Raw genomic sequence first — 14881 nt, 5'->3', positions numbered from 1 at the left:
AATAGAAATCAAAATTAAAATAATCTTTGATGTGACCACCCTTTGCCTGCAAAACAGCATCAATTCTTCAATGCTTCTAGGTAAACTTAAACACAATTTTTGAACAGGAACACAGCAGGTAGGTTGTTCCAGACCTCTTGGAGAACACACCTCAGATCTTCTGTGGATGTAGGCTGCCTTAAATCCTTCAGTCTCTTTATGTTCTCTAATCCCGGGCAGACTCGATGATGTGGGGGCCACACCATCACTTTCAGGACTCCTTCTTTACATTACATTGTCTGTATGTTTTGGGGTTGTTGTCCTGCTGCAGAATAAATTTGGGGGCAATCGCACACCTCTCTGATGATATGGCATGATGGATAAGTATCTGCCTTTATTTCTCATCATTGAGGACACTGTTGATCCTGACCAAATCTCCAACTCCATTGGCAGAAATGAAGCCCCAAACTTGCAAGGAATCTCCATCATGCTTCACTGTTGCCTGTGGAGACACTTATTATTGTACCACTCTCCAGCCTTTCAGGGAACAAACTGCCTCCCACTACAGCCAGATATTTTAGATTTGGACTCATCAGTCCAGTTTACCTGCTAACATTTTTCTGCAGCCCCAGTTCCAGTTTGTTGTATAAATTAGTCCCATTGTCCCTTATGAAACCATATCTGTTATTTTGCCTTTTTTTAACTGCACTGTAGAAGCTGCTACAAATAGCAGAAGCTGCATGCAGATCTATTATACGTTGAAGTTAAACAAAAGTCCCCTAACTGCCTATATCCTCTAACCCAGAGGTAGGCAACCTTTGGGAGGTGGAGATCTACCAGAACAACATGAAAGAGATCAAAGATCACCAGGGTTCAGCATTTTTTTTAAAAGAAAATAGCTAGCAAAGCCTACCTAAATAGCAGTGGCGGCCGGTTCGTTGGGGGCGCCGCCCCCCCCTATCCATGCGTCCGGCCCCCTAATCTACATGCAGGACGCCGGACGCATGGAGTTCAATGGGGCTTTTTTTTTTTTGCCATCACCTGATTAGGCTCTAATAGGGCGATGCAAAGGGTGGACCTGGGACGCAGAGCAGTGCGTCCCGAGCCCACCCATTGTGTGACAATAGCGAATGAAAATTCGCTATTGTCACTCGGATCCTCCTCCTGGCCAATCAGGGAGCGCGTCCGATACACACTTCCTGATTGGCCGCAAAGCAAACCCCATGCCATTGGCCGAGGAGGAGGCGGGAGCGGAAGGACTTGTGGAGACACGCCGCCGGGGGGACTGAAGAGAAGCAGACGCCGGGACTGCTCCAGGGATCCAGGTGAGTGCACTGGTCTTACACTGCATTGAAGGGGGCACGCACGCACGCTGGTTGCTACATTGAAAGGGGGCATGTACGCTGGTCACTACATTGAAGGGGGCATGTACGCTGGTCACTACATTGAAAAAGGCATGTACGCTGGTCACTACATTGAAGGGGGCATGTACGCTGGTCACTACATTGAAAGGGGCATGTACGCTGGTCACTACATTGAAAGGGGCATGTATGCTGGTCACTACATTGAAAGGGGGCATGTACGCTGGTCACTACATTGAAAGGGGGCATGTACGCTGGTCACTACATTGAAAGGGGGCATGTACGCTGGTCACTACATTGAAAGGGGGCATGTATGCTGGTCACTGCATTGAAAGGGGGCATGTACGCTGGTCACTGCATTGAAAGGTGGCATGTACGCTGGTCACTTCATTGAAAGGGGGCATGTACGTTGGTCACTGCATTGAAAGGGGGCATGTACGCTGGTCACTGCATTGAAAGGGGCATGTACACTTGTCACTGCATTGAAAGGGGGCACGCTGGTCACTGGTTTGAAGGGGGCACGCTGGTCACTGGTTTGAAGGGGGCACGCTGGTCACTGCATTGAAAGGGGGCACGCTGGTCACTGAGCATTGAAAGGGGGGTCACGGTGCATTGAAAGGGGGCACACTGGTCTCTCTGCATTGAAAGGGGGCACGCTGGTCTCTCTGCATTGAAAGGGGGCACACTATACCTTAATTACTGAAGGCCCCTTTTACACTTTTGCGACCTCTGTAATGAGCGGCTTCCTGTTCATCCACAAACTGAAGCATAGTAAACACAGCTAGGGATCGGTACCATTCACTCATTATGTTCATTCAGAAAAGGAAAGGATTGGTAAATGCCACAAACCGGATCTCCGCTCTCCATTTTGAAAGCAAGGGGCTAAAAGAGGCTCATCTGGGAGGAGAGGGTGGTGGGATTGGCTGTGTGTAGATGGAGGATATTCATCAGAGATTGTAGCCTGGGGTGTTTTTATCGGGGTGACCCCAATAGAACCCCCCCTTTATATTATAGGCCAGAGTCTGATGAGCTCATGTATATGGACTAGTGATGTGCTCTGATGTCAGTGCTGGGCCCCCATTGTATTATGATGATGATTAATAGAGCGCTGGTCTTCAGAGCTGTGAACCTGTGCCTAGTTTGCAGGGATGGGAGGACAGTGTGGATGTCACAGGGCGGGGGATGATGATGATGGTAGATCGCCCCCTCGAAGGAGGGGGCATTGTGTTGCACTGTAGGGGTTGCACAAGGAGGCATGGAAGTACACGGGGGGCCGGGCATCACTAGGAAGAGAAACCTGGAGTGGCATTTAGTGAAGCTGATGTTTGTATTTTCTTCCCTGCAGCAGCTGAATGTCAGCAGGAGGGAGAGGAGGTGAAGCAGGGCATTGCCGGCTTTCAGCTGCTGCAGGGAAGAAAATACAGCCATTGTGAAACCACAATGTTTCGCCCACCACCCCTCCTCTCCAGTTTCTGGGATGGGTACCTAAGGGAGGTGATCTACCCGTCACCTGCCCAGGATAGATGGGTTGCAGACCCCCGCTGTAAGGGGATGCACCGCTGTAAGGGGATGCAATGGCTGTACGAACACAGCCACAGGTCCTAATTTAACAGGTGTGGGTGAGTGGCCCTGAATGCACACTGTTTTTGTTTGGGGCTGTACACCTGCCCCCGTGCTTGTCAGATTACTATCTGTGGCTGTGTTTCTATAGCTGCTGCATCCCTGTAAAGTAACAAAGGCTGCCTGCACACAGCTCCTGACGTCTTTATCTGCATTAACAAACCACTAAGCTTTAGCAGGAGTTTTCTTGTGTTTATGTTCACTAATAATTATTTTAGTGTATTTTTTGGGGGTGTTTTTTTTTTTTTTTTTAGATCATTCCTTTTATTGTCATCTGCCATAATACATTTATATTTGTATAATTTAACAGAGAATCATTTTGGAACAGCAGCAGAGTGAGAGATCGGATAAATGTTTTCAGCGGCTATGCATGTTTTGTGATGAGGAATTTAACGGAAACAGGTTTGTTTTATTTATTTCTTTATATACTTGCATTCCTAACTAATATAAGTGTGTTGGTTACTTCAGGATCTGGAACTTCAATGTATTACGCATTGTATCCAAAATTTGGAAAGGCTGTGTTATTTTAAAGCACCCGCACCACCGTGAAAATCAAAAGTAGAAAGAAAATAGCAGAAGGCATTTATGCATTTGCAGTGCTTAGAATTTGACTTTATTGGACCTTTTACCAGACTGTACTATTACCATGGCTCCTAAACCTAGCTTGGCAGTGACTTTACTGCACTCTAAGGCAGGGTTTCTCAACCAGGGTTCAGTGGAACCCTAGGATTCCTCCTGAGGTTGCTAGAGGTTTCTTGAGCAATATGCAATTTTTGCCTCTTAGATAAGTTCCCAATGACACCATTGTTCCTTTTAGCTATCTGTAAAGGGGTTATTCTTTCCAATGATGACCAGAGTAAGGAGCATTCTTCCCACCGACTGTCACACTATGTGTCATAAGTTTTTACATTTTTAAATTTTAGCAGGGTTTCCCCGAGACCAGAAATTTATTTCAAGGGTTCCTCTGTGTTGAAATGGTTGAGAAAGGCTGCTCTAAGACAATTTTCACATGGGTGCCAAGGGACATTAAAAACATGCAGTTAAACCTTGGTTTTTCCACTCCCGTTGGCTGACCTAAGGAAAAACATGCAGCCTTACACATTCCACAGCAAAAAAAAGAAATAGTGCCACAACACAAATGGCTTTTGCACACATTTGGAATGGTTTTATTAAAAAAAAATGTTTTTTTTGGGGGGGGGGGGGGTTATATTAGGCACTGTTTTTATGAGTAATCTAGAGAGTTACGTTCTCTGCCTTGGGAATAGTTTTTCACTAGCAACACTTTTAATATGTAAAACTGCGTTAGAGTTAGGCTCAAACTGTAATAAAAGTGAAAAAACAAAATAGTTAAAATTCTTTACAATCACATACTTTGTTTGCCACTTCAGTTTATGGAATCTTTTGAAAATGACTTTAGGCTAAATTCACAACGCTTTAAACATAGATAAAGGTCTTTTCAGCTATTTAACTGTAATTAAATTTGCTTAAATAGCTTTTTAACTGTAATTTTGAGTTTCCTGAAAGTTTAGAAGGGGTTTCGCTGACTTTTCTGCTGCAAACACAATCTATGTATATTTTTGTACAGCATGGAAAAAGCAGGAATACCAGGGAATTACCTTTTTTTGGATAAACCGTGTGCTTTAATCATCAGTTGCATTATTTTTTTACTAGAATTTTAAATAAATCTTTTTATACTGCGCCAAAAGGTGTTCCTGCACTTAAAGTAAATCTATCATGAGAGAACTATGGAAGCTGCCAATATTAGTCTCCTTTTTTGCTAGTTGCCTGGTTGTATCTGAATTTAATACTACGAGTCAAAGACCTAAAACATGCATGATGTAAATGAGTGTTAGAGAAATATCAGTATTCCTTTATCTCTATGCGTTTTCAAAATGATTATTATTAGGAAGGCACTGAAGCCAACACATCAACATGACAGGGGAATGAAGAGTCTTGGAGAAAAGGAAGCCATGTCCTGTCCCATATTTCTGTCCTAACAAATTGACTTTAACACTTCACTGTTTACTGTGCTTATACTTGTAACAAAGAGTAAATCTCTAGGGTGGATGCTGCTGTTAATGCTAACAGAATATATTTCAGATGTTATGTGCACCATGATGATCTCTGTACAAGTCAGGCTAGTTGCTCACTCAATAGGACTTCACAGTGGACCTAGAGGCACACATAATGACCCTGGGGTCCCTCACCAGCGCTGTCATCTTCTCCCGGTTTGTTTGGGTGCTGGTCTCCAGCCATTTTGATTGGCTAGTACAGGATGATATACACAGTTCAGTGTATATTCTGCAGAGGATTGTGAAGGGGCAGGTAAATATCATTTATTGCAGAAGAAACATTGCGTATGATTTACTAAAGGCAAATAGACCTTGCAGCGGCACTCATTTTCCTCAGAGCTAAGTGAATATGGTGATGCTCTGCTAGTTTTCTATTATCCACTCATGTGCAAGCAAGAACTTTTTTTTTTTGTTTTTGTTTTTTAATTCTCCTTGCACTTTGGATGTTTACAAAGGGAAGCTTCACCAGATTCACTAAGGCATCATGGGAAATGTAGTTCCAAAACATCTGGGGTGCCAAGGTTTGCCATCATTGCACTAAGCTGTGGGGAAAAGGAGTACAACTGCACTTGCAAAGTCCACAGGCTATTTGCTTTTAGTAAATTACCCCACATCATGTGTCTCATGCAGACCCGGCCTGTTCACAGTTTTTTAGTTTTTAACCTTAGTTCTGCTTTAGGTTAATTAAATTGGACTTTCTTCTAAGTTCTGCCACTTGCTTTTTTCCAGTTTCAATTCAGTCTTTTAAAAATGAATCAGGAGAACCATCTAGTATATGATTGAAAATCAATTAAAGCTTCATGAATTTAGTTTTGGATAGAGTGGGAAATGTCAGCTGGCTTCTGCACTGCCTCATGGCCTCCTCACACCCCAGTCTATATTCACTAGTATAAATGCATGTCCTTTTCCCTATGCTCAGGCTACTTGACATTTAAGGTGAAAACGTGTAGTAGCCTGCCCTTTGACAAAAACATTGGTCGGATTTGACATCTGCCTCTGAACCCCTGACATCACTGCTCAGTTTTGTCAGCTGGCGTCCTCTATCTCTCTCTGCGGTCATGCACGCTGCTGCTCTGCCCACCAGTTTTGTGACTGGGACCAGTGCTGACAGTTTCTCTACTTGCTGCATGCCCTGCTCAATCATTCTAGCCTTTTTCCATCTGATGTTTGAGGTGATGCCTTTGGCTTCTGCCTGCTGTCAATCAACAACCTGATATGAAAGTGTGTTGTTTTAATTAATTGGTCTGTTATGTGGTTTCACTAACTCCACCAGCGCCCTGTCTTTGTTTACTCATTTGGGAAATTTCTAGTTCCTTTTCTTTTTTATGTATTGTATTTTGTAATTATAATACAGGTTCCAATAACGAGACACACCGGACATGAAGTCACAAATACACAATACATTATCATTGCAAAACTTGACCATTTATGTAAGGGTAGTGGACTTCAAGGTGGCAACTAATACAGAATAACCATATGGCCATGTAAATTGCGCAGGCACAATGACGAAGAACATTATTAACAAAGTGGGTTGTATCAGTCAGGGTATTGCAGCTGTCGTACCCCATGTCCAGAAGTCCTGCTGCAGGACATTAACATGAGAAAGAATGACTCCATTGTTTTTCCAAATTTAACCTTTCTGTCCTAAATGGGATGTGGGGAAAAAGCCTCCTGTCCTCTAACAAGGGGATCAAAGAGAAAGGGGGACATGAAGAGGAAAGCAAGGAGAAAAAACAAAAAGGGGGGGCAGACCTGTATCCTGGAGTAGTGAGTCTGGAGCTTTGCGCCCTCCCTTGTAGGGTCTCTCAGCTTGCCCCCCCCCCCACCACCCCCAACTTTCTCACACACAACAGCACATCCAAAGCCTGCTGGAGGTATGGACACTGGGCCTTTGCCTTGAACACATGGTGGGTGGTGAAAGCCTCGTAGGCCCAGGGAGCAGTGTGTACCAGGGCTGCTGTAACCCTTTTAGTTGTAGCCATAGCCTAGCTTGCACCACTTTTGGTCTGTCACAACTCCAGGCTTGTGCAGCTTAATTTGCTGACTGCTTGGGACAAGCTCCCTCAGTCTCTGGTGAACAGGACAATGCATTTAATTCTCAAGGCCAGAATATCTCTGACTTGGTAGCAGACCATCTCTGCAGTAGAATCAGGGGAAGACCTTTCTTTGTTAACCTGGAAAGGTTTTTGATAAAATACATCCAAAATTACTCGGACATTCTTCACCTTCTCTTGGGCATTTCCAGACTGACCAGATTTGTTGTCTAAAGTCCCGTACACACTGCCGAATGCTGGGTGTCATTGGCCAGTTCAATAAAAACCAGCCAACATTGGGCCCATGTATATGGCAGCTGGTCGGATAGATGCAGGTTGTTTGGCTGGCTTCTGTCAGACAAGAATGCTGGAAAACCAGCAGCCAACTATCTCCCGATCAGTTCTCTCAGAACACAACAGTAAAGCAGCGGAGATTGCTGTGCTAACGTGTGATCGTTAGTACAGCGGCTCTGACCAGAGCTAACCGTTTTTTGTTTCTTTCAACCCGCTGGGTTTAACAAAAAGACTCTGTGTGTACCAGGCTTTAAAAACCTGTCTACCAACCTGCTTCACCGTCACTGGCTTTGACATCTTGGCAAGCTCTAAGAGATTAGGATCTCCCTGGGGCCATTATTTCTAAACTGCTTGAAGCTAGGAAATTGACTTCTTGCATAGTCTAGCATTGCACATGGAGGGCCTAATTTGTATAGTGTAAGGCGAGGAAGTTTTGTTGTAGACTTACTTCATGGATCGTGTTCTGTCCTTTTTTGCTGTCTGGGCTGGAGCAACTTTTAACCTTGAACACCCTGAAGGGTTAGGTCAGGGTATTGGATATTCCCTTGCAGAAACCGCTGGCCACTAGTTCCTTCAAAGACCTAGTACACCTTTCTTAGCTTGAAATCTTAATGTGGTCCTGTCGGGTTTACAGAAGTCTCCCTTTGAGCTTAATCGATATATTCCTTTGGCTGACCTTACTCGTAAGATAGTTTTTCTTGTGGCTATCACATAAGCTAGATGGGTCTCAGAACTGGCAGTCTTATTCTGTAAAGAACACCTTTTTGTTGTTCATAAAGACAAGGTAGGTTTGAAGCCTCAATCCTCATTTTCCCTAAGGTGGTTTCCTCCTCTCACCTTATTCAGGGCATTATCTTGCCTTCTATGTCCTTCTCCAAACCAAGCAAAAGAGATTTCTTACATAGTTTATATGTTGTTTGCTTTGTGTAAGTTTATCTCTGTAATGTTCTGGTACCTCTGGTACCCTTATTTCCACATTTCTCTCTTAATATTGTGTCCCATCTTGCTATCCAAATGGGACGCATATACCTTTAAGGGCAATGACATCATCGCCGAGCGCCGCTATGAGCGGCTATTTCAATCGCCGGCTTTCTCTCACTCATTGCTCGTTCAAACCGCATGTTCACCGCACCTTCTCTTGTGAAGCTGGAGCTGCTGGCTATTCCCTTTGCCTGAACTGAACCGGAACCTCGCTGCGGATCCGTATCTCGCTACTGGATCACCTCTCACTACTGAACTTTGTTACTACTACCTATCTAGTGATAAGTACCCCACAGGGGATTCCTTACTAACCTGCACTTCTACTGTCATCTACTGCATATACCAGGACTATCTCTATCTAAGTTATTTCCTATCATCTGCATAGACTGTTAGCTCTTGGGACTACCATCAACTATCCTTGCACTAGGTTACTCTGTCTTGTATACTCCATCTGCTGTCCCTTACCATCAGCACTATACTTGACATTAGAACCTATCTGCTTACTACCATCACCTAAACACTCTCCTAATACTACTCCTAGGTGCTCACCATACGATAGCCTGTCTCTCACCTATATACTCTCACATATTCTATCCCTCCATTAACATTAGATTGAGTGTATGTATATTGCATAAACAGGCTGTGCACAGTGATGAAGTCCTGAGAGTTGGATATGTTTGTTCAACAGAATCTCTACACGACTACTGAGTGTGACAATTCTGCAGCTGCAAATCCATCCACTAACAAAAACGCATGAGCGTTACAGATTGAACGAGCCTTAAAAAAAATTATGGATTCAGCAGAATTACCCACTCAGGTACTACAATTAAAACAGCAAGTAGATGCATTGATCCTTGCTCTTACAGAGGTAAAAAACGAAAATCAGGCTTTAAGACAACAGGTTGGCCGTCTCACGCAGCTTTCTGTTGCTCAGCCCCGTGAGCCTAAGATAAACCCTCCTCTAGTGTTTACTGGTGATCGGAGTAAATTTTGTGAATTTAGAAACGCATGTCGATTGCTTTTCTTGTTAAAACCTCTGACCTACACCACTGACCAAATTAAAGTCTGTACCATTATCTCCTATCTGACGGGTGAACCCCGGGCCTGGGCAGACGCTCTCTTTGAAAAAGATGACCCACTCCTTAACTCCTATCCTTTATTCCTAGCGCAACTCGCTAGTTTATATGAAGACCCCAATAGGCAGAGTACTGCTGATACCCAATTGAGGGCTTTAAAACAAGGAAGGAGACCTGTTGAAGATTTCGTGGCAAATTTCAAAAGATGGTCCCCTGATTCAGGGTGGAACGACACATCTTTGCAAACGCAGTTCAGACTCGGCCTATCAGAGGCCGTTAAAGACGAGCTCGCCCGAGCGGATTTACCTGGCACTTTGGATGGCCTGATGCAGACCAGTATCAATATTGACAGACGACTGCGAGAAAGAAAGGCTGAGAAGATGGGCTTACCATTTTCCAGTCCTTCTCGGATGTCGCCTGCTGACCCTACTCCTATGGAGGTAGGAATGATATGCCCACCTTTGACCCTTTCCGAGCGTGCCAGGAGGAAAACCGAACATCTCTGCATGTACTGCGCATCCTCGGATCATTTGATAAGCGGCTGTCCCCTTGTCCGCAAAAAAGAGGGTGAGTGTTCAAATGTCTTGCTACGGGGACTAACAACTTCCTTTTCTAATCCTTATCTTTTTGTTCAATTGACATTGCAGTGGGACCAAACTAGGATCACCACCAAGGCTATGATCGACACTGGATCTTGTGGAAACTACATTGATACTTGTTTTGTCTCCTTAAATAAAATACCTATTGTTCCAAAACCCAAACCTGTCTCTGTTAGTTTTATTAACGGTACCCCTTTATCCTCCGGTCCCATCACCAATCAGACACAGGCACTCCTTGTAACTGCTGACAAGTCTCATGTGGAGACCACCACCTTTGATGTATTAACCTCACCACATTTTCCCATTATTTTGGGACTTCCCTGGTTACACATACATCAACCAATCATCGATTGGAAAACAAGAACGCTAGCCTTCTCTTCTCACTATTGCGAAACTACGTGTAATCTCCCCCCATATGGTAGGATCCTGTCTGTGGTGTCGGATGACATTATACCAAAATGTTATCAGGATTTATCGGAGGTTTTCCTTGAGAAAAACGCTCAAGTGTTGCCTCCTCATAGGGACTATGATTGTTGTATCGATCTACTCCCTAATAGTAAGTTGCCTTTCGGTCACGTCTATCCTCTTTCACAAGATGAACTCTCTCATCTCAAGGAATATCTGGATGAAAACTTGGCAAAAGGATTCATCCGACCTTCTACTTCCTCCACTGCTGCTGGACTCTTCTTTGTCCGCAATAAGGATTCTAGTCTTAGGCCTATCATTGATTTCAGACAATTAAATACCATTACAATAAAGGATCTTTATCCTTTACCTCTTATTCCTGAACTTATCGAACAGGTGCGCGGAGCTTCCTACTTTTCAAAATTGGACTTAAAAGGGGCATACAATTTAATTCGAATCCGTGAGGGGGATGAATGGAAGACAGCATTCAGAACCAGATACGGACTGTTTGAGTACCTCGTGATGCCATTTGGGTTGTGTAATGCTCCCGCAGCCTTCCAACGTTTTATAAATGAGATATTCAGAGACTTGCTTGATGTTTGTGTTGTAGTATATTTGGACGATATACTTATTTATTCTCATTCCTTACCTGAGCACTTAAAACATGTAAGACTTGTGTTGTCAAGACTACTTGCACATAACTTATATGTTAAATCAAAAAAATGTTTATTCCATAAAGAGGAAGTACTATTCTTAGGATACATTATATCTAAAAATGGAATCAAAATGGACATGAGCAAAATATCCTGCATTCTGGATTGGCCTGTGCCAACCACTCGCAAAGCATTACAAAGGTTCCTCGGATTCTCTAACTACTATAGGAAGTTCATTAAGAACTTCTCTGCGATTGTGAAACCTCTCACACAACTCACAAGCACAAAAAAATCATTCAAATGGTCAGAAGAAGCAAATGGAGCTTTCTGTCTGTTGAAATCAAGCTTTACTTCTGCTCCCATACTACGCCATCCAGACCCATCCCTTCAATACATCTTGGAGGTAGATGCGTCAAATATGGCAGTAGGAGCAGTTCTCTCACAACGACCAACAAACACCTCACCTCTTCACCCAGTTGCTTTCTTCTCAAAGTCATTAAGCAGCCCCGAGGTGAATTACCCAGTAGGTGAGAAAGAGTTGCTAGCCATAAAACTGGCACTAGAGAATTGGCGACATCTACTTGAGGGTACTCAATTGCCAATCCTTGTATATACTGATCACAAAAACCTTCAATACCTTCAGACTAATAGAACTCTTTCCCACCGGCAGGTACGGTGGTCGTTATTCTTTTTGAGATTTAATTTTTTAGTAACCTACACACCTGCAGACAAACATAAAAAAGCGGATGCGCTTTCACGATTAGCCGAGAATGATTGCACCGAGGTTCCCTCAGTTCCTATAATACCACATGAACGTATTGTCGGCATCGTTCGTTCCCTGAAGGAGGAGATTTTGCACAGCATAGGACTGGATTCACCTCCACCACAACTAAATGCTGACGCAGAAGGCTTCCTTTACTACAACGATAAATTATACATACCCCCTACTATGCGAACCAAGATCTTGGAATTGTCGCATGATGTACCTATGGCAGGACATATGGGTATGACTAAAACTTTCAATCTACTTACTAGGCAGTTTTGGTGGCCAGACATGAAGACAACCGTAAAAAAGTTCGTTTCATCTTGCGATATCTGTGCAAGGTCTAAAATTGACAAACCATCGGGTCTACTTTGTAGTTTACCAATACCCCAGGTTCCGTGGGAAGTGGTATCCTTAGACTTCATAGTGGAACTACCACCTTCCAAAGGATTCAACACCATCTTAGTGTCAGTGGACCATCTGACCAAGATGGCACATTTCACTCCTATCCGAAGACTACCTTCATCCAAACAAACAGCGGAATTACTTGTGAAAGTACATTTAAGTTACATGGTATTGCAAAAACACTGCTGTCTGACCGTGGTTCACAATTCATCTCAAAGTTTTGGCTAGCTCTATGTCCGATACTACGAATAGAGCGTAAACTTACTTCTCCTTACCACCCTCAGACCAACGGACAGACAGAGAGAGTTAACCAGTGCATTGAGCAATATCTACGTTGCTATACTTCATATCTACAGGACGATTGGGTGGATCTCCTCCCGCTGGCGGAATTCTCCTATAACAACGCGACCCACAGCACTACTAAACAAAGTCCATTCTACTTAAATTATGGGTTTCATCCCACACTCCTTCCACCACGTATTTTGCCATCAAGTAATCCAGTGGCATCTGATTATCTTGCCCAGATAAAGGATTCCCTGGGATTACTCAACAATACCATCTCGCATGCTCATAGCCAACAAAAGAGGTACTACGACCTCCGTAGGAAACCCTCTCCCCAATATGCCATTGGGGATCTTGTCTGGCTTTCTACAAAAAATCTGAGATTAAAGATCCCTAGTAAAAAACTTGGACCTCTATTCTTGGGACCTTTCCCAATAAAGAAGCTTATTGGAAAAGCTGCAGTACAACTCACATTACCAACAGACCTCAAGATACATCCCATCTTCCATGTGTCGCTACTAAAGCCCCATGTTCCTAACCAAGGAATAAGGCCTACCATATCACCTCCACCTCCTGTACAAGTTGAAGGTGGAGAAGAATTTGAGATAAAGGAGATTCTGGATTCCCGTATGCATAGAAGAAGACTCCAATATCTAGTACGATGGAAGAACTATGGGCCCCAAGATGACACCTGGCTGGATACCTCCGATATACATGCCCCTAGACTGATTCGCAATTTCCACTCGAAATACCCGGAAAAACCAGTTCTAGAGGCCTTCCGGAGGGGGGGGGGTACTGTAATGTTCTGGTACCTCTGGTACCCTTATTTCCACATTTCTCTCTTAATATTGCGTCCCATCTTGCTATCCAAAGGGGACGCATATACCTTTAAGGGCAATGACATCATCGCCGAGCGCCGCTATGAGCGGCTATTTCAATCGCCAGCTTTCTCTCACTCATTGCTCGTTCAAACCGCATGTTCACCGCACCTTCTCTTGTGAAGCTGGAGCTTCTGGCTATTCCCTTTGCCTGAACTGAACCGGAACCTCGCTGCGGATCCGTATCTCGCTACTGGATCACCTCTCACTACTGAACTTTGTTACTACTACCTATCTAGTGATAAGTACCCCACAGGGGATTCCTTACTAACCTGCACTTCTACTGTCATCTACTGCATATACCAGGACTATCTCTATCTAAGTTATTTCCTATCATCTGCATAGACTGTTAGCTCTTGGGACTACCATCAACTATCCTTGCACTAGGTTACTCTGTCTTGTATACTCCATCTGCTGTCCCCTACCATCTGCACTATACTTGACATTAGAACCTATCTGCTTACTACCATCACCTAAACACTCTCCTAATACTACTCCTAGGTGCTCACCATACGATAGCCTGTCTCTCACCTATATACTCTCACATATTCTATCCCTCCATTAACATCAGATTGAGTGTATGTATATTGCATAAACAGGCTGTGCACAGTGATGAAGTCCTGAGAGTTGGATATGTTTGTTCAACAGAATCTCTACACGACTACTGAGTGTGACAATTCTGCAGCTGCAAATCCATCCACTAACAAAAACGCATGAGCGTTACAATCTCCCGGTCAGTGCGTTCATCGGAACCTCAGATTATCAGTCTTATGCCTTGATGGATCGGAAACCTTCTTTCCTTATTAAGGCCCACGCAACTCGTTCAGCTGGTGCCTCTTTGGCTTTTTCTCACCTTGCATCTGTTTCTCAGATTTGTTAGGCTGTCCCCTGGCCTTCTGTTCACATGTTTCAACAAGTGGATGTTCAAGCCACTACTGTCGCTAGCTTCGGCCGGAAGATGCTGCAAACCACTTTGTTTGGATCCTGGCTCTCTTGTTTTGGGTTGTTAGCTTTGTTTGCTTGCCAGGGCCGGTGCAAGAATTTTTGTGTACTTAGGCGGAAGTGCATTTTGCCACCACTTCTCGACCCCCCCCCCCTTGCCACACCATCCTCCAACCACACCCGTCATTGTGATAGGAGTGCATTGTGACGGGGAAGGGGTATCTGGGCAGCATGACAGGAGGGGGGGCAGTGTCACAGGGAGGGTGCAGCGTCGCTCACACACATCTTGGCAGCACCAGTCCTCCTAGATCTCACTTGTCCTGCATTGGCTCCTCCAGATGAAGAGTAGAGTATCTGGTGCCAGGAGGGTAGTTGTGTCCCAGGCGGGCAGAAGATCTCCGGTGGAAGCTGCAGCTCAGAGCAGGGGGTGGGGGGGGGGGGAACCAGACCACCTCCAACTCTTCTTTCTCCCCTATGGGCCCTCTGCCAGGAACCCCTCGCCTGACTCATCCCGCACCCCTCCATTCCTAATCGGGGA

General features: G+C 44.4%; 1 protein-coding gene across 1 annotated transcript in view; it reads left to right on the top strand.

The window, feature by feature from the left end:
• Positions 1-14881, top strand: part of ZNF277 (zinc finger protein 277) — a 165504-nt gene that overhangs the window by 106325 nt on the left and 44298 nt on the right. Inside the window, exon 5 of the mRNA XM_082254450.1 lies at positions 3271-3362. Coding sequence (XP_082110576.1) covers positions 3271-3362 — 92 coding nt within the window. The remainder of the gene's footprint in view (positions 1-3270; positions 3363-14881) is intronic.

The sequence above is a fragment of the Pelophylax lessonae genome (genome assembly GCF_965119305.1).
Source record: "Pelophylax lessonae genome assembly, chromosome: 4".
Lineage (NCBI taxonomy): Eukaryota > Metazoa > Chordata > Amphibia > Anura > Ranidae > Pelophylax > Pelophylax lessonae.
This window is presented reverse-complemented; position numbering and strand designations above follow the sequence as displayed.